Consider the following 26,872-nt stretch of genomic DNA (forward strand, 5'->3'; position numbering starts at 1 on the left):
TTGTTCGAATATATTATAACCAGTCACCTATGTATTACACATAACTACAACAGATTGTTAGATTATCTTTAGAGAAAGATTATTAGTTAATGCAGGAGATGCGTCACAATTTTGTTTTACTTCATTAATTGATTCGCATGAAATTATGGTTATGATCGATCGTTCGAATATATTTTGAAGAATCACCTAAATATATTATACACGACTATAATAGATTGTTAGATTATGTCAACAGATCAAAAATTATTAGTTCCACTAATATGAACAAGAAATGCGTCACAATTGAAGATTTGTTTAACGATCTTAATTTGGACAATGAAAATCCTGACTTAATAATACGACATTTTTGTCTAATTTATTATACTTACATGCATCAGTGTGAAAAGCACAAATCGGTTCTAAACAGTGGAAGGATCTTTTAGGGCTTAAAACGGACGCTTAAGCGGAATTTTAAGCAGGTTAATAAGCGGATTAATAAAATATAATTAAATATTTGGTTATAATATTCAAAAATAATATTATGTTGCGATATTTTTAATATAATTATAGTTGTATTATAAAAAAATTAATATTTTAAAATTAAAAAAAATAACAAATCAACATCACTTTGACCGCTTAATTACCGCTTAACCACCGTTAATCCGCCTAATAGTCCGCTTATTTTCAAAAACGCTTAGTCTCCCGCTAAGTACAAAATCGAAACGTTTTCCGACCGATTCCGCTTAGGCAGCCGCTTAAGTGGAAGGTTAATGCGTTTTTCACAACAATACTTACATGTCGTATTATTTTTGTTTAATAAGTTATTTACCTTCCGGAATAATGAGTATCAATAATTTCAAAACCCTAACCAACCAAAACCAGCCATGACCAAGCGGTCTCACTATGAATCCACGTCCAACTCTCTGATGCAACAAATTTGGCTCCACTCCCATTCAAACCAAACTGACGTCGAGTTTCGAAGGCCGCAACAAACCTCAAGTGCCACACTGTCTGTCTCAGTGTCCGCTAATTTCTACCTCAAATCTCGCCGGAAAATAGTGCACCATATCCCAATGCACCATCCACACATGCATGCGATTCGTGTAATGCGTGGAGAGAATCGTATCCATCTGATTTCAACAACTTTTATAGTATTAAACGAGTGCTACCATCCAAAAAGGCCAACCCTAATTTCGGTCAAGTGATGTGAGATTCGATTGTGTTTGACTGGCGAGGACGTACTACATTTGAACATTAACCGAGGCCACTAGAAACAGTAACAAAATCTTAGTTCAGTCCTCCTGCAAACAGTAACGAGTCAGATTTTCGAGGATAGATACTTCATAAATTAGTGCAAGTATTTCAATATTTACGGGTTTTAACGGACGTGCATGCATATATTTTATACACGGAGGTGATCGGAACCTCGGTGTGAATTCTAGCGCATGTTTGGCAAGACCACTTCTGATTTATTTTTTTTTGTAAGAAGTGACTTTTCTTAATTTGTTTGTATGAAAAGACAGAAGCATGTGTAATAAGCTGGAAATGCTAACTTATTGTTTGGAGATTTTTTTTTATAAATAATTTAATCAGTTATAAGTTTTAATTAGTTCTCATTTTTAGTCCATTTTTTTTATTTTAAGCAAGAAATACTTTTTTTATTTTCACCCAAATGACCTCTTAGTTGTTTACTTTTTTGAGATAATATAGTTCCAGTGTCTTTAAATAAATCTGAATTATATTACTTGTGTAGCCCATATATTTGTAAAATAGATAAGATATGGAGATTAAGAAATTAAGCGTGGAAAGAAGCCGAACAAAGTGTTGGACAAATTCATATCTAATATACCGAATGTTGAAGGAAAGTAGTTAGATATAATCAATTCTTATATCATAAATTCTATTATGTTTGATAAGTATCTAAATGTGAAAAAATGTTGCTGGAATAGTATATATATATATACGTATATTACAGAATGTATATCACTAGTCTATTCTCAGATTTTCAGTCCACTTCCTCTGTGTTAGCACCTCTGTATTTATAGGGCCTTTAGCACGTGACTTGCGCATGCTTGTTATCTGGACTTGTTCCTCCTTGGGCCGTTCTTATACTTCTGGGCCAAGGCCCAACATTTGTCCCCCCCTCAAGTATAGGCTGATCTTTAGATGAGCCTTTGAACTGTCTTGGATTTCGGCCTGTTTTATAATTTGATTTAAAAAGGAAAATTTTCAAATCTTTTCCTTTTTGCCTCCCTCTATCTTTATTTATTTATCACAAGGGAGAAGCTCTGTCATTTGCCAACCCTTTATCATGTCTTTCTCTCTAATATTTATAACTGAACTCATAGGCTTCTTCTGTCTTTGGGCTGGACTGTGACCTCACATTGAGTCCCTCCTGGAAGAGTGCAGATCTTTAGATGTGCAGTCCAATCTTTAGTCTTTGGGTAAATGAACCATTGTAAGGCTTTGCATGCCCTTTAAAGGATCCTCGACGAGCTAGTGAAGCGATTTAGTGAAGAGGCAGACAATTTTTCCACTTGGTTCATCGGTCCAATATTTCAGCACTTCTATCTTCACCCTTCTTTCTGAAAAATGTCTTTGTCATCTCAAATTTTAGGCAGTTTGATGAGTTTTCATTTGTTTCCTGTTGACATATACATCGCGTATTTTTTCTGAAAATTTCAGTGCTTCATCGGTTTACTATTTCAACTGAAGCCGCTGAAGCGATGAGGCTGATCATTGAATCATTTTAGCGTCGGCTTCCTTGAGGCCTCCCGGAAGTATGCAGATCTTTAGATGTGCTTTTCAAAAAAGAGTACTGTTTCATAACCTTGGAAGTCATTGACGACTAGGGCTTCGGACGTTTGAGGAGCCGTGGAAGGAGGCAGAGGCGCTGAAGCGAAGAGGCCATTTGACGTAACTGAAGCTGTTGAAATAATGAACTAGAGCCGCTGAAGCGATGAGGCTGATCATTGAACCATTTTAGATGTATGCATATCTTTAGATATGCATTCCAATATAAAAAGAGTAACGTTTCAGCTGTTGTTGACAGAGATTGGAAATTTCATCGTCATGATGGAGAGGAGTACTCATGTCATCATCACAAGGAGTCTAAATATGTGATGAAGCCTCGATTTGAAGAGGCGGTGAAGATATCTCTTTCTGGAATTTATTTTTTCTTGAATTTCATTGAGGTCTCCACAGCGTGACTTGGTGAAGTGTTTATCCACTGTAATATCATCGTCTAAGAGAGCTCTTAGAGTCCAAGAGTTGGACGCTCGAAGAATTGTAATTTGTATTGAAGGATACGTCAAAAACATGTCGTTTAAGAATTTGTAGCTTGTATTGAAGAATTGTAATTTGTATTGAAGAATTGTAATTTGTAATTTGTATTGAAGAATTGTAATTTGTAATTTGTATTGAAGAATTGTAATTTGTAATTTGTAATTTGTAATTTGTATTTAAGAATTGTAATTGGACGCTCAAAGAGCAATTAAGCATGTTCCAAGAGTTGTATTTAAAGACGCTTCGCAAGTAGGACGCCTTACAAGCGGGACGCCTCACAATCGAGACGCCTCACAGGCATGGCACCTCACAGAGGAGCGCTTTAAAAATTTGGACGCTCAGAGAGCAATTAATAATGCTTCAATAATCGGACGCTCAAAGAGCAATTAGTAATGCTTCAAAAATTGGACGCTCAAAGAGCAATTGATAATGCTTCATAAATTGTACGCTCGAAGAGCAATTGATAATGTTTCAAAAATTGGACGCTCAAAGAGCAATTAATAATGCTTCAAAGGTTGGACGCTCAAAGAGCAATTGATAATGCTTCATAAATCGTACGCCGAAGAGCTATTGATAATGTTTCAAAAATTGGACGCTCAAAAAGCAATTAATAATGCTCCAAGAGCTGTTAAGGATGCTTCGGGAACGCTTCACAGAGAAATGCTTCACAGGAAGCACGCTTCACAGATGGGACGCTTCACAAGCTGGATTTAACAACGCTTTAGGCTCTGACTTTTAAGGATGCTCCGTGAGTTAATTTTAAAACACTGATGAGCTGGTGAACTGATGAACTTCACGAGGTCTGTTAAGTTTTTTGGTTCAACAGTTTGCGAGAATGAGACACATGTCGGATCTCTGATCTTGGGGCGCGTAGTTCAGCCGCTGCGGTGGCACATAGCTCCACAATATTGACAAAAGTTGAAGTCGTCGGGAACGGAGAACAAATTGTTCACGCCTATCTCAACAAACTGCACGTTGAGTGACGCCTCAACATCACTTCCGACGAGTTAAAGCTGATCAGAGTATTTGCAACTATCTGAACAGCGCCGTTCGGCGGTCACAGCTCCGATTTTTTTGTCTATTGTAGAGATGAAAAGTCTATGTGTGTGTTTTACAGATCTGAAAATTTTCTCGATCTAGCACTCTCGTCTTCCTCGCTTTCCATTGCCAGAAAACCTCGTCCTGAATTTCGTTTTCAGCGCTTGCCACAACTCTTTGGAGCGAGGCGGCAAGTTGTTGAACCATTCAAGCGCTGTACTCTTGAGGCATGTACAATAGAAACGACACCTTGCTATTTCAGTGTGTCCAAAAAAGCTCATTCTTGCATCGAACATATTGATAAAGTCCAACGGATCAGTGGTTCCATCGAACTGCTCAATCGAGGGTATTTTCAAATGCCTATCTATTTTCGCATTCTCAATATCCTCCGATAATGGACTATCACCGGGGACCTCTAAGCCTCCAGACCGCGTCTTCACTAATTCCTTGAGAGCCGTTATTTTGGCTCACAACTTCACCACTTCTGACGAATGACCTTTACTTGAGCAATCCTTCTTCAATTCCTCATGCTCCGAACAATCATCTGCAGATGCTTTCTTCTTGCGTCAAAACGAGCTATACGAGCCAACCGAATCCTCCCTTCTAGAGCGTTCACTATACGCTAAACCTCGAAAGGAGGGTTCGTAATCCTCTGTTGGATACTCGGATGAAGCAACATGCTCATCCTTCTTTTCGCAAATTTCTCTTCCCATTTCTCAGCCGCATGCCTCTACTTCATCTGAAACTCTATCCATCTCCGCTCGCGGTCAAGGGCGTCAAGTTCGCTCTTGATCGCTTCACGGTTCAACTGCTCTCTGTTTTCAATCGCTTGCCTCTTCGCTTTGAGTTTTTCTAAGTGCAACCTCGCGTCACTGGTTAAAACCCTCTTGCCCTGCGGCGTTTCTACTAGTGTGCGTGCACGGCGATATCGCTTACCCCGTCCGCCAGTTGGATCTGAGTGAGCCGGACCACCGCGAGATTCACCTCCTCCTTCATTTTCAAACAACTTTTTTGGTCCAAACTTGTATGCTCTGGTTTTTCTTTCCTGGTTCACGAATACCTCACGTGTTTTTGGAACTTGATTTGTCTCGTTTACCTCCTCCGCCATGGCAGATTCTCCCCTCCTTCTAGCGCCAAATGCTGGAATAGTATATATATATACGTATATTACAGAATGTATATCACTAGTCTATTCTCAGATTTTCAGTCCACTTCCTCTGTGTTAGCACCTCTGTATTTATAGGGCCTTTAGCACGTGACTTGCGCATGCTTGTTATCTGGACTTGTTCCTCCTTGGGCCGTTCTTATACTTCTGGGCCAAGGCCCAACAAATGTAACGGATATAGTGTAAACAAATGATTAGGACAGTAAAATATAAAATTGAATGTTTAAGTTGATAACAAAAATCTAATTTCGACTTATTTCTAGTTTTTTTCTTGTCAACCGGAGAATTTTTGATCAACTTTCAAATTTTAATCAATAAATTAAGTTGCGAATCATATTGAATCGAATATTTTTTTTATCGGATGTTGAGTCGTGTGTGACGTAGAAAAGTAAAAAATTAAGTTTCTTTACGGTCTTGAAAGGAAATTGGACTAAGAGTAAAAACGAGTAGACTGTAGAGCGGTTTCATGATACCTAAGAAATCAGAAATGTATGGCGGGAAATATATAATATAGGTCAACTATGCTACACTAATATAATTCGCTAAACTCCACATGTTAAGGCGGATTTTATATTACTAGTCATCTTCTGTGTTTCTGGTCACGAAATTATGGATTTGAATTTTTTCTACAGAGAATTGTTGGTGAAATTAGCATCATTTTTGTGTTTTTGTCCTTTGTTCTGTAGTCTTATTTTGTTGTCTCATCTCTTAATAACTAGGTTTGCTGGTTATTTTCCCAATAATACTTCATTTTTCATTAAATTTCAAATTAATCAATACTCAGTTAATTATATTATTGATGGTCGATAATAATTTTGGCACTACAGAAACTATAATCGAATCAAACTAAGTGGACGGAGCATGATCACATAAATCAGAATCAGAAATAATCAGTTAATTGCTCTACCGATTTAGAGTTTATCGAAAATATTTTCGATAAGTCGAAGATTTTTAGTCAAACCGGAATGTAATCCGTAAATTGATACCCAAAGGGTAGCGGCTGCGGGTTCCTACGTTAAAAAAAAAAAAAAATTTAATAATTCGAACACTGAAAAATATACAAAGAACTAATAAATCTATTGACATTGTGAATATTTCATTTCAAACTATATTAACTCCCATCTATTTCGGATCTTGATTGTGCCCTTCCTTAATTTCTCCTCCTTTCAACGGGCATCAACGACTTCGACAAGTAGCAAGAAAGTTATTTACTCGCAGAAAGGTGGCAGTTAATCCTGTTACAAGTGTAAACAAGCTGTCCACATCATAACTCAAAACTTTTTTTATACACTAAACAACCATCCATTTTTCTAAATAAAAACTTATTTAATAAATTAATATCCGTTAAATCTTCTGAGCGAGAACCGAAACCTTAAACTTATATAAAATGAAGGAAAATATAAGAATTATTATAAACGTTTTATGGGAGATACACATTCTTGACAAGAACCCTACCTTTTGAAATGGAAAATAGTACTAACGAAAAATTAATATATATTATTTGAGAAATAAGTAGATTTAGAGCATTTAATAATAAAGAAAGCGGTGGATAAAAAGATAACATGGGCTTGCGTGCTGAGACTGACACAAAGAGGCCCGCAAAGTTGGGTGGTAAACAAGCACATCTTTCGTAACCCATTTGAAGTCTAACCCCAATTCGGGGACACATCGATAGGCGCCAGTATGGCGCTTCCCTCCTTGTACATTACATGTACCGTCTTACATTTTCACATCGCATTCCGGCAACCTTACACCCTTCCTCTCGACTTTCCTCCGTTCTAAAATAATAGTTTTCACGGGAGTAATTGTTATTTTCAAAAAGTAATATATTGAAATATGTTATCTTTACATTTGATGAAAATTGTTATTATTTTGAAATGAAAGAATTAATAAATAAAAATAAATATTAAAAAGTGTGAATTATTAAGTCGATGAGTAATAAATATTATGGAGAAAGATGAGAACCTAAATCCATACTTCCTCTTTTGAGTTTTTAGGCCACGTTTGGATATTTAACTATCTTTTAAAAATTAATATTCTTGAATTCTTTCTAAACTAAAATTAACAATAATAATTTACTAAAAATAAAAAATATAAAAGTTGAAAAATATAAGTTTTATACATACAATCAATTTCTTAAAACTATATATAAAAAGTCACGTGGGAAAATATTTTCAAATAAATAACCATTTATACCATAAATAAAAACATGTAATTATTAATGTTAAACTAGAGGAAGTAGAATTAATTAACGATGACTTGCATCACGTGTTTTAGAATGATTTGCAATTCAATGTATGAGTAACAAATAAGTTACGCCATGATCAAAAACAGTATTCATCCTATACACAAGTAATTACTTCGAATATTTTAACAAAAATTTACTGTATTTACCTCGTCGAAACCTCTATTTAAAACACCAAGTAGCCCACTGCTTTCTCCCATGCACTTGTCTTCTTTACCTCCAACACTTGAGCCTTTCCTCTCGCTTTCTCTCTCCCTCAACTCTCTCCTCTCTCTCACATTACTTCTCCATCGACTTCACATACAAATATATTTCCGAAGTTTATACTCCACCCGTCCCGACCCGATTATTTTAAAATTCGAAGTATTTAAAATTCCGTCATAAAAAGACTGTATTGTGAGTTTTGCATTGCGAAATGTCTAGCCGAAGGTCTCGTTCCGGACAATCATCAGGAGCTTCGAGGATCAGCGACGATCAGATTGCCGACCTCGTTTCCAAGCTGCAGCAGCTCATTCCCGAGATTCGAAACCGCCGTCGCAATTCCGACAAGGTACGTCGAGTTTTCCGCTAATTACAAATTATTTATATAGTTGATGTGAAAAGAATTGCACTCGAATATAACAAACATTTTTGATTTTGTCTTGTAACGTTTTTTTTTTTTTTTTTTTTTTGAGAAGTTTCTGGGAAATTAGTAGTTTTAGACCGATACAGTTTTTGTGTGGCTTTGGTTGATTTGTCTACCCTTAAGCTTCAATAGACGTATAGAAAGCTGGAAACATGGATAGGGTCATGATCCCCACAAGCTTTCATGCATTTAATTCGATTTTTGTGGTGCATTTCCATTTTTCAGTTGTGGGTCAAAACTGTTTCCTCTCTTATAACTCTCTCTATCTAATAAATTCGTATCTAATTTAGTAAAAAAAATTGTATCGAGTTATTTTCCTAAATTTTCTGAGGTGAGTTCTGACCACATTACACCCTCTTCGTATCTTATGTTAGTCCGCCTGTATACATCCTCTTCTTCTTCTATATTAACTTGAGTGCTATATATTTTGGATTGTGTAGGCTACTAGTCTAGTATACGAGCTGTTTATTTGAGCTTTAAGTTACTAAAGTTGAATCTAATTTTAAACCGAGAAATGTGTGTTTATCTAATAAGTCAGAATTTCATTTAAAGCAGAAGTTAGTTTGATATATATACCTTTTCTAGTTACAAAAAATTTGGATTAAAAGTTACCCATAAATCATTTTTTTTATTGTTATATTTTTAATAACTCATAAGTTTTAATAAATCAAAATTATCTGAACAGACATTTTAAACTCTCAGTTTATCACATTAAGTCATGTTAAATTATATATCACAAATTTTAAATTCAGCCAAACAAATTCAATATATAACACACCCTCCATCCCCCTTATCATAATTTTACTGTTTACGAGATAAGGTCAACATACATTACATATACACCCACTTGGTATCTTATTCACATTTCAAGTCCTTATATTTTGACGGGGACAATGTGTCCGATTAATATTACACATTTCAAGTCCCTTGTATTCTAAGTGGGACAATGTGTCTGTGTAAATTTGGTTCGGTTCGATAATTTATTGCACAAATAATATATCTAAGTGTGTATGCAAATGCTTGTGGTGTGCAGGTTTCAGCCTCGAAAGTGCTCCAAGAGACATGCAACTACATAAGAAACTTACACAGAGAAGTGGACGACTTAAGCGACAGACTCTCAGAACTTCTGGAGTCCACGGACAGCAACAGTGCTGAGGCAGCTGTTATAAGGAGCTTACTTATGTAATGCTGGAGAATTAAACAACCTAATTATTTCAAGTTTATGTTATAATTAGTTGCCTTTTTAAGCCTAAACCTAATTAGGGTTTTCCGTCTTATCATTATCTCATCATGGTGATCCTTGCTATATATATATAAGCAATTATAGGGTCCATGATTATAATTTCTTTAATTAGTAATATATGTTTTTAGTGTTATGAATTATGATGAATTTATCAGCTAGCCAATGTTGTCCACATCTTCCTATATATTATATTATAATATATACATGTGTATCCTCAATAATCTTACGTAGAAAAGCTGATAGATTTTTAAAGAGCTGGTTGAAAAAGTAGTTCCATTTTTCTGATGGTGGAAGTTTAATAAAATGGTATAGTTCGCAATGTAAATACTGTATTTTTTTGAAATTTTATCTCCAGAAAACCGACCAAATTTGCTCATTTCCGACCAAGAATGGTAAAAAAAACCCAGAAAACCGACCAAATGTATACATTTCTGACCAAATTCATATCCTAAAACCCAGAAAAACGACCAACTAATTTCTGACCAACTCATTTCCGATCAGATGTATGCAATTTGGGTGGTCGGTTTTAGAACAGAAGCTCCCCCAATGGACCCTGAAAGCCATTTCCGACCAACTCATTTTCGACCACTGTGTGGTCGGTTTTAGACCAGAAGCTCATCCAATGGGCCCTGAAAAGGCATTTCCGACCGAATCATTTCCGACCACAATGTGGTCGTTTTTACAACTGGGCCCCACAGCTGAGCCTTGAACTTCTTTACCGACCAACACATTTCTGACCGTCATTGGTCGGTTTTGAGACAATCCACGTGTATGACACGTCAACGGTGGGCCAGATTTATCTGATACGATCCACGTGTATATGGACATGGAAACACATTTCCGACCGATAGAATCGGTCGGTTTTATAACTCATTTCGGACCGATACGGCATTTCCGACTCGGTTTAAAGGGACCGACGTGGTCGGTCGGTCGGTGGTCGGAAATGACCTCAAAACCGACCGATTTTGCTTATTTCCGACCGATTTTGGCTGTCGGAAATGCCCGCTTTTCTTGTAGTGATTATTTTAATTATAAAAAAATTGTTAAAAAGTCAACCTTAACAACTTTCCCGAAAAATATAAATAATTAATATCATCTTATTGCAATTTAAAATTTGGATCAATGAAATATTAAAGTGGATTAATCTTGTCACTATTTTGAAATTTAGTCAATATAGAGTAATGTTCATTTACGATCAAATGAAGTATAATTCTGAATATACCTTTTCTTTTCAAAACTGTTCCCTCTCCGATTTAAGCAACGTTACGTACATGCACTGAGCTATGGCTAGACCCTGAGGAATAAACTAGCTAGCTAGTTGCTAATTTAACTAGCTGCTCATAAATGAAAACTAATTACTAGGTTAACGAAGTTTAGGTTTTATAATTATGGTCAATTTAATATCTGTCATACTACAATTTTTTTTAAAAAGATCAAAAGTGTAAAAATTACATTGAATATTTTACAACGTTTTTGTGCACGAATTCTCGATATAACATATATAATACGTAATCATGTCAATTATTTTTAATATATAGACAAAACTACACTAATATATATGTCGTCCCTGTAAATGATCTATTGTTTCCAGATATATATATACATCGAACAACAAAAAGGCTCTATATTATATTGTATAGTACTGGACACCACCGTATACACACGTTCATACTCGATCCAATAAACCTAGCTATACCTATGTCGATTTAATCAAAGATCACTTAATTTTCACTCCAACCACGGATTTCAAATTTTTGGACATATTCTAATTAGTGGATATTTTTTGGCTTTTCACAGTCCAAGTACGAAATGCAACAAAATTATCATTGATAAATCCCGAACAAAATCGGTCATGAGTTCATAATCGGTATAAGGAAGTGATTGATTTATATTTTATATCGACTTAATCGGGTTTGGAAATTTTTACCAACCAAATATAAGAAAATGGAGTATATATCAGGATTTTTTTAATCAAAGCTATCAGTAGAGATTTAGATTCTCTCTGTACACCTGGACCAACCTCACAACCTTTTCTGATTGTCGACCAAATCATATATTCATATATAGTTACGAACATATGACAACCTATCACATATTTTCTGTTAAAACTTATCCATATATATGAGGTTCAAAATAAAAACTAATCCATCAACACGTCAGGTTAAAAGTTAAAATAGCATCATACAACGAAGTCACATGATAGACATAATACCAATTGCTCAGTTCGAATTTTCTATGGCGTGTCCAATAATCACTAAATCCAATGAAAATACTAACATTAATTGGTAAATGGATATTAGATGTTGATGGCCCCCCTCATTCACACCAATTCCACCAATCAAATTAAGTCATGTTCATAAAAGTTGGTGTTTAGCATGTGCCCATGGGGCTCACTAGAAAAACCGTACTCAATTTACTTTATCCTTGAAGTAAAAATGTAGTTTTGAGATCCGACAAAAGAGCTTTTTCAAGGAGTACATTGATCCTTTGTAATATTAAATTTTTGTAAAATATTACTATTTTAAAAATCTGAAAAAATATTATGTTTTGAATTTTTATAAAATTACGTTTTACAACTGGATGGAACCTGACATAATTATCAATAATCAACATTCAATACAATAGAAAATAATTTCACCTTTTTCCCAAGAACAATACATATAAACATAACATTATATTCCAAAAAAAAATTATGAGTAATCATATACGATATTATTTGGATATTATATCATTATATTTCAGTGATCAAAAACTAAATATTTTACGAAAATAGAATGATTTCATTCAATATTGATAATAATGAAATCACAGAACAAATGTGGTATATTATCTAAGATATTATTATATATAGGGTCGAGAGAATCTATCTTTAAAATAGAATCATAGAACCATTAAAGTTCCACCGTAGAACCTCTAGGGTTCTGCTGCATGACCCTAAATTTTAAATATATTTTCGGTATTTAAATATAAATATATCTTTTTTTACATAATGTGTGTTCAAAACTAATTTTAAAATATATTACATAAACACGACACTATTTGCATGTGCATCTGCAGAACAGGGGTTCTAAGAAGATAATGATCATTTATATATACTGAGTTTTGGTTGGATTTCAAATTAAGTACTGATTTTCTATTTTAAAATACAGTTCTTTTTCGAAATTTTTCAAATTCAAATATATATTCAAATTATCAAATTCGATAATATCCAATTAAATCGGAATAAATCCATCGAATTAAATTTTTCTGCGTTCTGTGAAAGAGACCCGGGTTTATAGGTCAGCCTCCAAGGAGAAAACCAGAATGCACCTAACATGTGGCTCAGGGTCCACTATTAATATTTTTGGTTGCCAAGGAAAAACGAACCCGTGATGGAGAAATATATGGTCTGTGCACCAGGGTCCGCCCTGTCTGCGTTGGATATATCGTTGTATTTTTCTTGTCTCCGGGCCGTGTTTGGGTTTTTATATTTTCGTGGTGGCCAATTTGATGGTTAAAAGCAGCCACAATATGGATTTAAGGTTGAATCTTAAAGCCGTATGCCCTGTCTATTCGATTATGCATCCGATTTATAAGTTTGCCATGTTACTTTGGTAGTACGAAAAGTGGACTTGGTCTGTAAGTTTCAGCTTGGTCATGTATAGGGGCTGTTTGGACGAGTTTAAAATAAATGCTTCTTACTTAAAATAAAAAAGTGAAGTGAAGATTAGAAATTAGACACGACTTATAAGTGATTAAACTGTTTGACAAATAAGTAGAAGTCCTGAAACAAAAGCTAGTAATCCTAGCTTTTTTAAGTGCTTCTTGATTTTTTACACAAATAGTACAAATAAATGTTTATAACTTATAAAGCAGAAGTTGGGTTTATAAGTCATTGCCAAACACCACATAATGTTAGTTCATGAGCATATATTAAGAATAAATTTTTATTTAGATCAATTGTTCTATTACATATAAGGGTTATTATTATTAGTAAAGTTGAAATAAATAAAATTCAATATGCTAATAAAAAGTCTACAATGTATTATTGATTTTAGTCATGTCACTGATAATAGAATCATTCTATACATATAAACTATAAAATTAAAATTAGATATCCATTTTTATCTGAGAAAAAAGTTTACACATATAATTTAACATAGAAAGACATATTTTGAGAAATCATTAGAATATGATCTTTGTAAACCCTCCTCCAGGATCATATTCTAACAGATATGTAGGAGCTATTTTTATTGGTGCACCAATATTAAACATGCTCCATTGTGGTTGCAGAACGGTTTCAAAAAAATTTACATAATTAATAATTTTAGATTTCGAATTCTCTTTTATTATACATGGTTTCAAAATTTAGATAGCCTCCAAGGCTACAATGGATTTATTATAAAGTGCAACAACTCGTGATTGTTGGGCTTAACAAAAAAAAATTATGGCTGATTTGGCCCAAACACCAAACTGTTTCTTGATTGATTTAAATCTAACAGTTTTCTTTAACAAAAATGCAAAGATCACTTGATTAGAAAGCCCGCTTCATTTTTTCATGCGGCCCAAAGCCCCAAACTTTATGATACTATTGTCTAAGAAAAAGTTTATAAATCTAGTGCCCTTTATTGAACTACTTAAAATACGCGTTGGTGGTGTAATTCTAGAGTCATTAGTCAATGAAGGAATATCACAATCACATGGACGTGTTTAAAGATTGAAGAGGAAAATAAAATAACGAGTTTGATTTTCACGCAAGTTTTTTTTAATTCGTTAGCACGCTATGTGGCATATAGAATATAACTCGCGAGAACGGTTGAAGGGTCAAGACCGAAGACTAAAGAGCCTTGCGTGGCTTTCAAATTGATCAAGGTAATTAAGATCCGAAATTGAATGCCACTCAAATGTACATCTAGGTTAATGTAATGGTGGATTATGTATAAGATATAGAACTAGAGCACATAGTCATTCGATATGATTTACAAAATTTAGAAAAAACATTTTCAACAAGCCCGTTTATAAGATCCAGTATTCCTTACATGTAAAATTAAATAAATCGATTTAACTAATTTGTTAAAACAAACCCATTTAGTTAAAAAAGCAAGCTCGATTCGACTCATAAAATTAAATAAAATAAATTCGGACTCAGATTTTGACTTGGTTCAATTAAACGAACCGATTCGTCTGACTCTGTTAAACCTCGAATTACTTTCGCTTCAAAATTTGGATTATAGTGTCCAAATTGTATCCTCTCAAAAATTATTAAATATGAATATGAGTGGATATCGAATTAAGATTTCAATCGGATTTTATTTATTTTACGAGTTCGAACAAACTTCCCACGTTCAGACGAAGATACAAAATCATAAAGTCAAAGACCACAAACATTGACTTGTCGGTACCCACATCAAATTCCTCTTTTACCCGCCGGCGGGTGCACCGTAACTTCCCAAACCACACTTCCCTTTTTCACTGCGGTTAATTCACCCCGCCCAAATTAACTTTTACCCTTCCCCTCTTCATTTCCTTGCTCTCTACATTACAGATCCAAATTTGACTCCACCATTACACATCCACACCCGATCCCTCCCCCTCCTATACACACATGAGCCTATAGACACAAACGTATCGATAATTTCGGGTTGTTAGAGGCCGTTGGAGATGGATTCCACATCGATCCGCGTGCCTTACAAGCATCTCAAACAAGCTGAAGTTGAAATGAACCGATTCGATGAGTCGGTGGATCGTCGCGGTCGATTAGATCATGTTAATTTGAATGGCGCTGCGGCGAATGCGGAGAGTGCGGAGAATGCGTCTTCGTCGCAGCAGCAGCAGCAGCAGAGGAGTGAGGGGATTAGTATGGTTACGTTAGTGTTGAGCTGTACGGTGGCTGCTGGTGTTCAGTTTGGTTGGGCGTTGCAGCTGTCGCTTCTCACTCCTTACATTCAGGTCTCTCTCTCTCTCTCTCTCTCTCTCTCTCTCTCTCTCTCTCTCCCCCTCTCTCTCTCCCTCTCCCTCTCCCTCGCCCTCTCTCTCTCTCTCTCTCTCTCCCCCCCTAACTTCTTTTAGTTTCTCGGAGTAGAGCTTGTATAAGTTGTGATTTGAATTTAGATGTTTTTTGTGTATATAGATTGCGAGTTTACTTTTATTGATATGTTATGGTTATATGTATGTGTGGACTTGATTGATTGCTCGTATCTAGTACTCATAGAAGTTGTGGATGTATTTATTTTGTATGTAGCTTGCGACTTTATGTTGTATTGGTATGTTATTGTTGGATATGTGTGTGTACTTAACTGATCACTCCTATTTAGAACTGGTATGAATTATACTTTGAGTGTTAGATGGATGTGTTTGAACATATAGATTGTTATTCCAGGTTTTATAGATATGTTATCGTTAGATATATGTGTTGTAGTTGATTGCTTACTCATATTTGGATATAAGTTTTATTGTTTTCAGAATTTAGATTGCTAATTAGTGTGTAATTTGTATAGGGTCATTTCTGATTATATCGTGTGTGTAGATAGTACCTCTTATCTGAGTCTTCATGTCTGGAAATTTGGATCAGCAGCTGAATCTTTTTAGGTTGTTAGTGTTAGTAGTGAATAGACTAGAAGTGTGTTCTCAGTTGTGCTTTATTTGGAAAGTTTTTATGAGATTGACTTGTGCTCTGATCAAATTAGTGAGAATAAGATCATGCTTTAATGTTCTGATGAATAATAAAGAATGAATCAGAAATTAATCTCGAGTTAGGGAGATTTAAAGTCATGTAATTACTAAGAGTTGGTAAGAGATGTGGTATTTTGATTAAAACAATAAAGAATGAATCAGAAATTAATCTCAAGTTAGGGATTGTTAAAGTCATGTAGTAATTTTGAATTATTACTAGTTGGAAACCCATGTTAGGTAATTAACTATGTAATGTTGACGTTGTGAACATACCTTCCGCTTTTATCTTTACAATAGAGACTAATACAAATTCTTTCATTTTTTGACCTTCTGGTCTTCTGTTGAATCAAACAATGAAACAGTTGAATTCGAATGCCATTAAATCTTAAGAAGAAAGCTAAATGAAACAAACAAAACACACACTCGAAGTGTAGAGGATCAAAACTCCCTAAATAAATACACAATATGAATATGTAAATCTACAACCACTATATAATTTACTTAGTATTTGTAAGTCACAATAACCACCATATATTTTACCTAATAGTATATGTATATATATTGCCAACAAATGTTAGCAGAAGAGAATAGTTGAATTTCATGAGCGTGTGGGTAAGGGATTTTTACAAATTCCATGAGAACCCAGTTGGTAAGAGATCTCTACAAAATAATGTTTCTCTTGCAGAATATGGAACTGAACTTTCAGTTATTTAAATTGTGTAAAATTAATGCAAAGTTATTGAAATGTTCAATTTACAACAATTAATAAATTCAGGACAACTAAAATAGGAAAAGTGGTCATTATAAATGCGACTGAGTGTTATTTGTCTAGGGAGCAACAAATATGTTGAATCTTACTTTAAAGTTTGACATATTTTGCATTCAGAATTCAGTAAGTGCACAACCATATTTGTAATTTATATGTCAGTAGTTATTTTAATTTTTTCTCTGTCACTAGTCCGCCTCAATACCTTTCCTTCACTCATATGCAGTGCTTGTTGCTTAAGTTATAGTAGGCTGGTAAATTATTTTGTAATATTGTTATTTTGCTTTGTGCAGACACTTGGAATAGGGCATGCCTTCTCTTCATTTATCTGGCTCTGTGGTCCTATTACTGGCCTTGTGGTAGGCGCAGCTTATTATTTTCTGTAAAGTTTATAAGTTAAATGGAATCCTGTTATTTATATATTCATCTGGATTTGAATCTGATGATAGCCTTGATCAGTTCTATGTAGACACATAACAGTAGATAGTCAACTACTGCTTCTGTTAGAACTTCTTTAGCAAACCATGTCTTCGTTGTCTATTGCAAAATTTAATTACAGATGCACTTTTCTTGGATGTGGTCCTATAACATACTTGCATATATTTAAGAGTCAATAGTGATGTACATATTGCAGTTCCTGCTGATATATTTTTATTTTTTCCTTCTTGTTGAGTTCAGGTTCAACCTTGTGTTGGTATCTGGAGTGATAAGTGCACTTCAAAGTATGGAAGAAGACGACCATTTATATTAGTTGGATCTCTCATGATATCAGTTGCTGTGAGCTTTACCGAACCAATTTAATTTTCTCTCATAATTATTACACACTGCTCGTCATTTAGCTGAATTACATATCTATATGTAGGTGATAATAATCGGGTTTTCTGCAGACATTGGGTACCTTCTAGGTGATTCGAAGGAGCATTGCAGGTCTTCTGCCTTCTGCCTTTCCTTTAATTTATGTTATTTTATTTTAATTGTTTGATCACTCTCTGTTAATTAACTAATGCAGAACATATAAAGGTACTCGGACAAGAGCGGCTATTGTGTTTATAGTAGGGTTCTGGATGCTGGATCTTGCCAATAATACCGTCCAGGTTTGCAACCTCAACATTTTACTATGCACTTGGCTGAAAAAAACTTTGAACTATTTCATTATATGCGAAGCTTAGTTTTCTGATTGCATGTAGGGCCCAGCTCGAGCTCTTTTGGCAGATTTAGCAGGTGAAAAGATACTCATCTTAAATTTATTCTAATAAACTATAGAACCAGCTCCCATCATATTCTGTTGATATATTTTGCCACAGCATGTTCGTTGGTGTATAGACTGGTTAAGCATTTTGTTCCTTTGTAATAGGTCCTGATCAAAGAAATTCCGCAAATGCCATATTCTGCACATGGATGGCTGTAGGCAATGTCCTAGGCTTTTCTTCTGGTGCAAGTGGAGACTGGCACAGGTGAAGTATCCTTGATCTGTTTTAAAGAGCTCATATATTGTGCAATATTTTCTATAGCACTTGGTAATATACAGCATGCCTCTTAAATTGGGCCATTATAAGTCTCAACAAACTTAAATTAACTGTTATCTGCATTGGAAGTTGTCTGGATAAATTTATATATTTCCTGCAGCCATCTTCTAGGGGTTCAATTAATCTTGCATTTCATTTCTGAGCAGATGGTTCCCTTTTTTAATGAGTAGAGCTTGCTGTGAAGCTTGTGGAAATCTGAAGGCAGCATTTCTAGTTGCTGTGGTAAGTTATTAGTTTTGCAAACACGCTCGCTGTATAGCTAAATTTCTCTGGTTATGATTTTGGGTGCTATTCCAATATGTTTCTCACAAATCTTTATGAATGTTTACTTATTATTGAGCATTTCTGGAATTACTAATGTCTATATTGTATTGTAAATTTGAAGTTTAGTAATATATATCAGTAATATACACTCAACAATTGTCTCTGGTCTGTGGCAGGTTTTTTTGATTCTATGTACACTTGTAACTCTTTATTTTGCAAAGGAGGTTCCCTTGATTCTGAATCAAGCTCAGCGTTTATCAGATTCAGCTCCCCTTTTGAACGAACATCAAGTTGGTTATAATCCCTCAAAATCAGGAACTGGCATGCAACTAGTTGACAATTCATCAGGGATGAATTCTGATACTGATCTAAAAGTAGGAAATGATCAGAAGAGTGAAAACCATGAGGTTGAGGAAGACAAGGTTGAAAGTTTCAGCAATAGTCCTGGTGCAGTCTTGGTCAATTTGTTAACAAGCTTACGGCATTTGCCACCAGCTATGCATTCAGTTCTGGTTGTAATGGCGCTTACCTGGGTATGTTTTGCATTTTTGTACATAGCTGACATGATGTTCTACAGATACACAATCGATACAGATTCTTGATTCATTATAGAAAAATTTAGTGAGCTTATTCTTGCAGATGTTTTCAATAACTATTCTTTCTGCAGTTATCCTGGTTTCCCTTTTTCCTCTTTGACACTGATTGGATGGGAAGAGAAGTTTATCATGGTGACCCAAATGGAGAAATAACTGAAGTAAAAGCTTATGATCATGGTGTCAGAGAAGGTGCTTTTGGTTTGCTGTTGAATTCAGTAAGAACTCATAATCAACAAAATACTCTTCAGCTTCATAGATATCTTTATTATAATAATAGAAATTTGTGGATAATGAAAGAATATTGTGCATACAGTTATAATGGGTGAGTTGTAGGGATCTAAACATTGTAAATTATTGCAATTGTTTTAACATCATATTTTCTTTTGGGGCAGATTGTACTTGGAGTCAGCTCCTTTCTTATTGAACCAATGTGCAAGTTGGTTGGCTCAAGATTAGTTTGGGCAACAAGTAATTTTATTGTGTTTGCATGCATGGCAGCAACTGCTGTTATTAGCTACATTTCTGTCAAAGAATCTTCCACACAGGTTGGGCATACTATTCGAGGGAATGAAAGCATTAAGATTGCTTCTCTGGTTGTTTTTGCTATTCTGGGCTTCCCTCTGTCTGTAAGTCTTTCCCCACTCCCAGCTTCGTATGCCTATGAATATGTGTTTTTTTATCTTTCTAACAACTGTATTCCTTCTCCAGGTTACTTATAGCGTTCCATTCTCAGTCACTGCTGAGTTGACAGCTGATTCTGGGGGTGGCCAAGGTCTGTATGATATATTTTCCTTGTGTCATGTATTTAAGCAACAGAGTCATTTCTGATCATGAATATTTTACACATCTGTGCAGGATTGGCAATAGGAGTTTTAAATCTTGCAATTGTTGTACCCCAGGTATTTTAGAGCTTTCGAATTAGTGTTATTCTTGCAGTAATGAAGGCTTGGTTTGTTTGCAAAAAAAAAGTTTAACTGGAAAAAAAAATCTTAGAAAATACTCTATGGAAAAAGAAGTGGAAAAATATTTTTTCAAAAAATGATTTCCGGTTATTTGATTATATCATGAAGTGGTAAGACAATGTTCAATTTAGAAAAAAGAATTCCCCTTTTCGAAAGAGGATGTAATTAACATGTTTCATAACATGTTTCAAAGAAAGTCTATAAACAAATACGGAAATCTGGGACATATGTTCCTGAAATAAAATTAATGCTGAAAGTCAGATATTCGTGAAAATTGCGGAGCCTAAACAAGCACCAGAAATTAAGAGTGTATTTTCTAAGTGACCTTTGTTGTAGTTATTAGGAGAAGGCTGCTAGTCTCAGCGTGTAACATATTTTCCTTGATATCCTTTGTCATAGATGATTGTGTCCCTTGGTGCTGGTCCCTGGGATGAATTGTTTGGTGGAGGTAACGTACCCGCATTTGTCCTGGCTTCCTTATCTGCCCTGGCTGCTGGCGTTATTGCAATACTCAAGCTGCCAAACCTTTCAAGTTCTTTTAGGTCCACAGGTTTTCATTTCGGGTGAGGCTTCCTAAAGTAAAAAATTGACACCAATTTGTATAGGCAACCAGAAGAAGAGAGTAGAAGACACTTTCGAGAACAACGGTTTTGATGCTCTGTGTACAGTTGTATTCTATCCCAGAGCTACACATGAAAGTATCCTAATTCGTTTATTCTTTACCCTTTTTGGATCTGTACACTGTAACTAAAATGTATAATCATAGTCAATTAGTTTAGTCTATACCAAAAAGAATATAGTCAAATGATTTTTCGAGGCTTGTAGCATTTTGTATGAACCCCAATTGGCTTTAATAGACCACGGTCTCTGATGATCATGTTTCACCAGTGACACTTTCTGAGCCCTGTAGATGTAATTGAATCACTTCACTTCATTATTATTCATAATATATGTGACACGTTGATTATTATTGGATGATTTTTAGTTTTTTACTTGTACTTTGGTAGCGTGTACTTGATTTATGATACAGAAGGTACATTCTGCATGGGGAAGCAATATTTGCGTGGAGTTTACTGTCCCACAGATGACGGGTTTTCTTGTGATCTTGATATCGCTAATAAACTACATGTTGAAATTCATACAGTTGTATGTTCAGTAGGATGGCATCTTTACTCTGCTGAGTGGAAGTTTAGCTGGGGACTTTCGAAGAGCATGGGGAGACCGGAGACCCACTGGAGGAACGAAACTGTATTCACTGGCCCTTCTGGTGATCTGACTTCTGCAAAATGGACCACTGAGGTTAGAAATTTGTACCATTGTCCAAGTTTATATGTGGGAGCAGCTGAAAGTTTTTGAAAAATTGGGGAATTAGGAGAACAAGTGGTTGGGAAATCACTGTCAAGAGAGGATAGAGATTCTTTTCTCCAATTTTTTGCAAATGGTAAAAGAAGAAGAATGAAATTTCAAGATGCCGACTGACAGCACATGGATTAGGATCAGAGGGGGCCCTAAACTAAGGCCCATATGGCGGACAAGCAAATTTTACTCTTTTAGTCTTTTCTATATTAAAATTGAGGAATTTCGATTTCGACAAATTAATCTAGAAAACAAAAATCAATAAATAATAAAAAAATCTGACATCATAGAGATAATGCATATTTGAACATGATTTAATAATCTTGATAAGTTAAATAACATCGGCAGATCTTAATTTATTAAAGTTCGAACTGTGAATTACAGTTATATGCTCAACTTAATACCTCCTCTGTTTTTTTTATATGTCACTCTTGATTTGGACACGTATAGTTGACCGGATAGTAAAAATCATTATTTTTAATTGTTTTTTTTGTGAATTAAAATTTTGATTATATATTTTTATTCATAGAAAATTTCAAAAATAATATTTTTAATCACTCGGTTAAAACACTAAAAAGTGTGTGTCAAAAAATCAAATGTCATATATTAAAAAATAGTGGAAGTAATATACAAATGCAACTACAAATATACGGTACTAGGATTAGCGTCATTGACTACATTGTATCCCATGTGATTATTCATGTTATCATGCATTTAAAATATAAATATTTCACATAAAATAAATAAATAAAGAGAGTACGACGTAGAAAAGTAGAAATGAAAGAACGCATTGAAAATGAATCAGCCGTGGTGCACGGGACGTGTTGGTAGGTGTGTTGTAGAGCTGAGGTGGCACTCCCTTGGAGGCTTGGACCATATTTCAGGCTTCTGTATCGTCATATCTGGATAAATTATAAGCTAATTTATGATTTATAAATCGAGAAGTTAAAATCACGAACTTTTTCATAGTCCATTTCGATTTTAAAATTTAACTTCATAAATTTATTATAATTATTTTAAAAGATAATTAAAAATATTCTGTAATTATATTATTCATTTTACGTATTATAAGCTCTGTTCTAAAAGTCGATGATTAATCACGATTAATCTCTGATCCGTAGCTCGTCGAACTGATTAATCGCCGATCAATCCGATTAATCCCCGATCAATTCAATTAATCCTCGATTAATCCTTGTTCTGTAACTTCGCCGATTAAGTCCGATTCCCGCTTTTTACAACACTGATTATAAGTTATAAATAAAATTATTCACATTTCGTACAAGTTAATTAAAGATAATATTTTAACTTTTTACTTAAAATAATAAACAACTTTCAATTACATGAATCTCATTCAACTTTTCTCTGACAAAGCTAGCTAGTTGCACTTCCGATCTTGTCTTCTAATATCACAATTTGTTAAAAAAAACATTTGGTGAAGTCATTGTAAACAAACGAATTGCTATAATATTGCGAAAATGGAAAATTTATACAATATAGATAACATTGGAGTCAGTTCAGTCATTTTTCTATCTCCATGTTTCAGCTTTGTTATTCACAAGTTAGTAATCCATGTAGTTTTCTAACAAACCAAACATAATTATAATTAATTAGTAATAAAATATTAATATGGCAAAGTCTACAAGTTTAGGGAAGATTATATAAAACTCTCCAGTCTCTAGAGTTCATGTTGCATTCACATAGCCAGACAAGTCTCTCTCTCTCTCTCTCCCAATCTCTCTCCTAATCTCTCTCCCTATCTCTCTCTCTCATTTTTGTGTATATGAAAGTCAGAGCACCGCCAGCATCTGAAAACTGCAGCATTAGCTAGCAAGTATGGAGCTCTCATAGAAAACCTATCTTTTCATTTTCATATTTTTTGTTTTGCTTTGGCCTCAGAGAGAATATATATTACATACTCACTAATGAGTACTTGCACCAGAGAGATGGATTTTTTCCCAGCAAATTTTATGATACAAAATCATCAGCATCAAGAACAAGAAGAACAAGTTCATCAGTTTCCTCATATTCAGAACCATATGTTACCTCCTCAAGACTTCCATGGTACATACTTTTTTTTTTTAATACTAGTTTGGTATACTAATATTTACGTTAAGACGTGTTAAGTTACCAGTTATCCTAAAATCTCGAGGTATAAGAGTTGGGCTTAACAGGATCTTATTAATTGTTGATATATTTAATGGGAATGTTTTGTGCAGGTACAATAGGGTCATTTTTGGGTAAAAGCTCCATGACTTATTCGAGAGTTGATCAGCACCTGCATGAAGAAAGCAATGTAAATGGAGACCATGTGGATGATTTGTCTGATGCAGACGATGAGGATGGATCAGGAGCTCTAGGCTCAGGAGGTTCGAAAAAGAGGAGACTTAACATAATGCAGCTCAAGACTCTTGAGAAGAGCTTTGAGTTGGGAAACAAGCTGGAGCCCGAGAGAAAATTGGAGCTGTCCAGGGCTCTTGGACTCCAGCCCAGACAAATCGCGATTTGGTTTCAGAATAGGAGAGCCAGATGGAAAACCAAGCAATTAGAGAAGGACTATGATTTGCTTAAGTCTCAGTTTGATTCTCTTAAAGCCGAAAATGATTCTCTCCAGTCTCGCAACAAAGCGCTACATGCTCAGGTACTTATGATCGTCGACATTTTAAAGTTTATATTGCTATTAGAGCAACGTATGTGGATGGTAAGATGTGCGCAGACCTTAAATTTAGTCGTGGTATGAATAGGATAACTTGAGAGGATTACTAATATATAATATGTTAGTTGATTATATAAAATGATGATGGCTTTATCAAAGTACCTGCAGGATGCAATCATTTATTTTCGAAATGCTAATTGATTATCTAATAATTTTACTGCAGATACTAGCATTAAAAAATAGAGAGCCAACAGACTCAATAAACCTGAACAAAGAAACAGAAGGATCATCCAGCAACAACAGGAGCACTGAAAACAGCTACGAAATCAAACCAGATTTCTCAAGAACTCCTCCAGCCATCGACAGCTATCCGCAAAAAATTACCAGCATACCCTTCTTCCCTCCTAATACCTCGAATTTTATCAGGCTGCAGCAGCCTGCACTTCATCTGTCAAGACCATCTGATCACCATCACCACCAGCCAGTTAAAGAAGAGGATTTCTGCAACATGCTCGATGATCAAACCGCATTTTGGCCTTGGCTTGAACAACAACAACCCTTCAACTAAATTCTGAAAAAACTTTATGCTATGTATTAGCATTCCTCTTGAGTTTAAATTCTTATTTTGGTACTTAATTAGCTTGCAAGTTAATGGTGTATAAACTATTGAGTGATCGAAATATATATATTTCTAAATTATCGAAAGAAGTCACTTTTGGCATTGGCAGTTAACCATTTCTTCATCTTTAAAGTCTGTGGAGCAACATAAAGGATTAAAACGAGTTCTGCATTGCTTCTGCATTTCTGAGAACCCTACTTTTCTTGATGCGATATCATATCTTTCTGTACTAGTTTACGGAATCAAATCGAAAGGTCGTGATCAGATGTAAAATCCTCTTTAATCATTGTTTTTGATTAAATCCATCAGATAGACAATAGTCAATAACGGTGTACAAGATATTAATCGAAAAAATAGTACCATAAATTTGTATTTAGCCGAGTGCTAAAGGGTCTATCATCTGTCGTCCCAGATTCTAGGTTTGGTTCTCACTCATCCAACAATTAGTAGAACAAATATTAATTCAAACCCGTGACTTGCTCTGATACCACTTTTTAGGACCCAAACGCTAACCACTATATCAGAAAGGCAAAAACAACTACTCAGCCAACGTCACAGTTTGAGTTATGGAGATGCGGGACACCCCAACACTGATGTAAATCACGATCACAAAAGTGGGAGAGAATCAAGCACACATTCCAAGAGAAAAAGAGGACAAAGAGATGGAAAAGCAGGGGGTAAAAGAGTGTATAGAAGGAAAGAAAACAAAAAAGAGTTGGAAGCAAGTCCTTCTCGTGAAGGAGACGTTGAGGTGAAAAGTGACAAAGAAATTGGGAAATGGTGGGCATGCTATTCGAAACATAATGCCCCCACCATTTTTGTTTTCGGCACTTGCTTCAATTCACTGCAACTCATCTAATCTTTTTATTTTGCACAAGATTAATATAACAATACTTCTGTGACTCTGTCTTGTAGCCTATCGCAAACTCGTGAGGAATCTGTCGATGGTAACATTTTCCGAGGACTAAACAGCCAAGTATGGCTACTCTGTGGCTGCTTATGATAAACCGAAGGTTGTGTATCAGTGTTATAGTGTATGCATGGATTACTATTGCACCGAGATGCTTTTCTAATAAGAGCGTCTCTAGTAGAGGTGCCAGAGTCTATGTGACATGACACTCTTGATCAAATGCATCATATAAAATAACGGGCTCTTAGTAGAATCTACAAAATTTTTTATTCTACTGCATTGATAAGATCGAATTCTGAATGTAATTCTTGACATTTCTAGCTAAATTCTAGCTAAAAATGGAATAATTGAAATTCGGGTCTGCAAGGGCTCTGGAGTCTGGAACCATCTTGCAATTGTTTCACTAGAATCGCGTCAATGCAACATACTATCCGCGTTTTTTTATACTTGGCAAGTAAAAACTACTAAATGATTGTCTTATTAGGCGCTGATAGGCATTCACATAAGAGTCTCGTGTTACTGACAAATCAAAATTATCCAAACAGACATTTTAAGCTCTCAACTTATCAAATAAGTCACATTAAGTTATAAGTCACGTTAGGTCATAAGTCATAAGCTCAGCCAAACGGGCTCAATATGTTGTAATCATCTGTTGCTGTAATACAAAATCTAGAGCATCTGATAATTAACAGTCATGAATATTCTGATCAAGTGGATAATTATATATAATTGCAGTTTAATTAATTGCCTAATAAGCTCAAGATATCTACTGCAGAGCTTTGGATGCCAAAATCAAACACTGTTCTACTAGAAATAAAGAATACTACTTGACAAATTAACAATTGCTGATTCGAAAAAACAACAAGGCTGGCCACGTGCATGGCTGATGGCTGCTGGCATGCAGATACAAATTGGCTTATGATATAATGCTGGAACTTCCTGGAACATATCTGCATGTTCCTCAGGATACCCCACTTGTTCAAGACATG

At 35.0% G+C, this 26,872-nt stretch overlaps 3 protein-coding genes across 5 annotated transcripts; all 3 read left to right on the top strand.

The window, feature by feature from the left end:
- Positions 1-7,898: 7,898 nt before the first annotated feature.
- Positions 7,899-9,738, top strand: LOC108201903 (transcription factor PRE6). The gene is made up of 2 exons (XM_017370239.2): positions 7,899-8,262; positions 9,371-9,738. Exons 1-2 carry the CDS (start codon positions 8,128-8,130, stop codon positions 9,521-9,523), a joined length of 288 nt encoding a protein of 95 aa, XP_017225728.1. The 5' UTR covers positions 7,899-8,127; the 3' UTR covers positions 9,524-9,738.
- Positions 9,739-15,086: 5,348 nt separating this feature from the next.
- Positions 15,087-21,320, top strand: LOC108203013 (sucrose transport protein SUC3). 2 transcript variants are annotated; one of them, XM_017371697.2, is made up of 14 exons: positions 15,087-15,508; positions 17,291-17,356; positions 17,676-17,774; positions 17,860-17,924; positions 18,007-18,091; positions 18,185-18,218; positions 18,352-18,451; positions 18,670-18,745; positions 18,964-19,320; positions 19,455-19,598; positions 19,776-20,009; positions 20,092-20,155; positions 20,239-20,282; positions 20,745-21,320. In XM_017371697.2, the coding sequence occupies exons 1-14, from the start codon at positions 15,221-15,223 to the stop codon at positions 20,910-20,912; spliced, it is 1,824 nt and encodes a 607-aa protein (XP_017227186.1). In that variant the 5' UTR covers positions 15,087-15,220; the 3' UTR covers positions 20,913-21,320. The 2 variants fall into 2 exon arrangements, with proteins under 2 accessions (XP_017227186.1, XP_017227187.1); XM_017371698.2 differs by lacking the exons at positions 15,087-15,508; positions 17,291-17,356 and having other exon boundaries at positions 17,885-17,924; positions 20,745-21,051.
- A 2,054-nt stretch (positions 21,321-23,374) lies between these two features.
- On the top strand, positions 23,375-25,081 carry LOC108200874 (homeobox-leucine zipper protein ATHB-13). 2 transcript variants are annotated; one of them, XM_064083956.1, is made up of 4 exons: positions 23,380-23,532; positions 23,641-23,762; positions 23,918-24,339; positions 24,578-25,081. In XM_064083956.1, the coding sequence occupies exons 2-4, from the start codon at positions 23,645-23,647 to the stop codon at positions 24,920-24,922; spliced, it is 885 nt and encodes a 294-aa protein (XP_063940026.1). In that variant the 5' UTR covers positions 23,380-23,532; positions 23,641-23,644; the 3' UTR covers positions 24,923-25,081. The 2 variants fall into 2 exon arrangements, with proteins under 2 accessions (XP_017224629.1, XP_063940026.1); XM_017369140.2 differs by having other exon boundaries at positions 23,375-23,762.
- The last annotated feature ends 1,791 nt before the right edge of the window (positions 25,082-26,872 follow it).

This window comes from Daucus carota, chromosome 9, assembly GCF_001625215.2.
Source record: "Daucus carota subsp. sativus chromosome 9, DH1 v3.0, whole genome shotgun sequence".
Classification (NCBI taxonomy): domain Eukaryota; kingdom Viridiplantae; phylum Streptophyta; class Magnoliopsida; order Apiales; family Apiaceae; genus Daucus; species Daucus carota.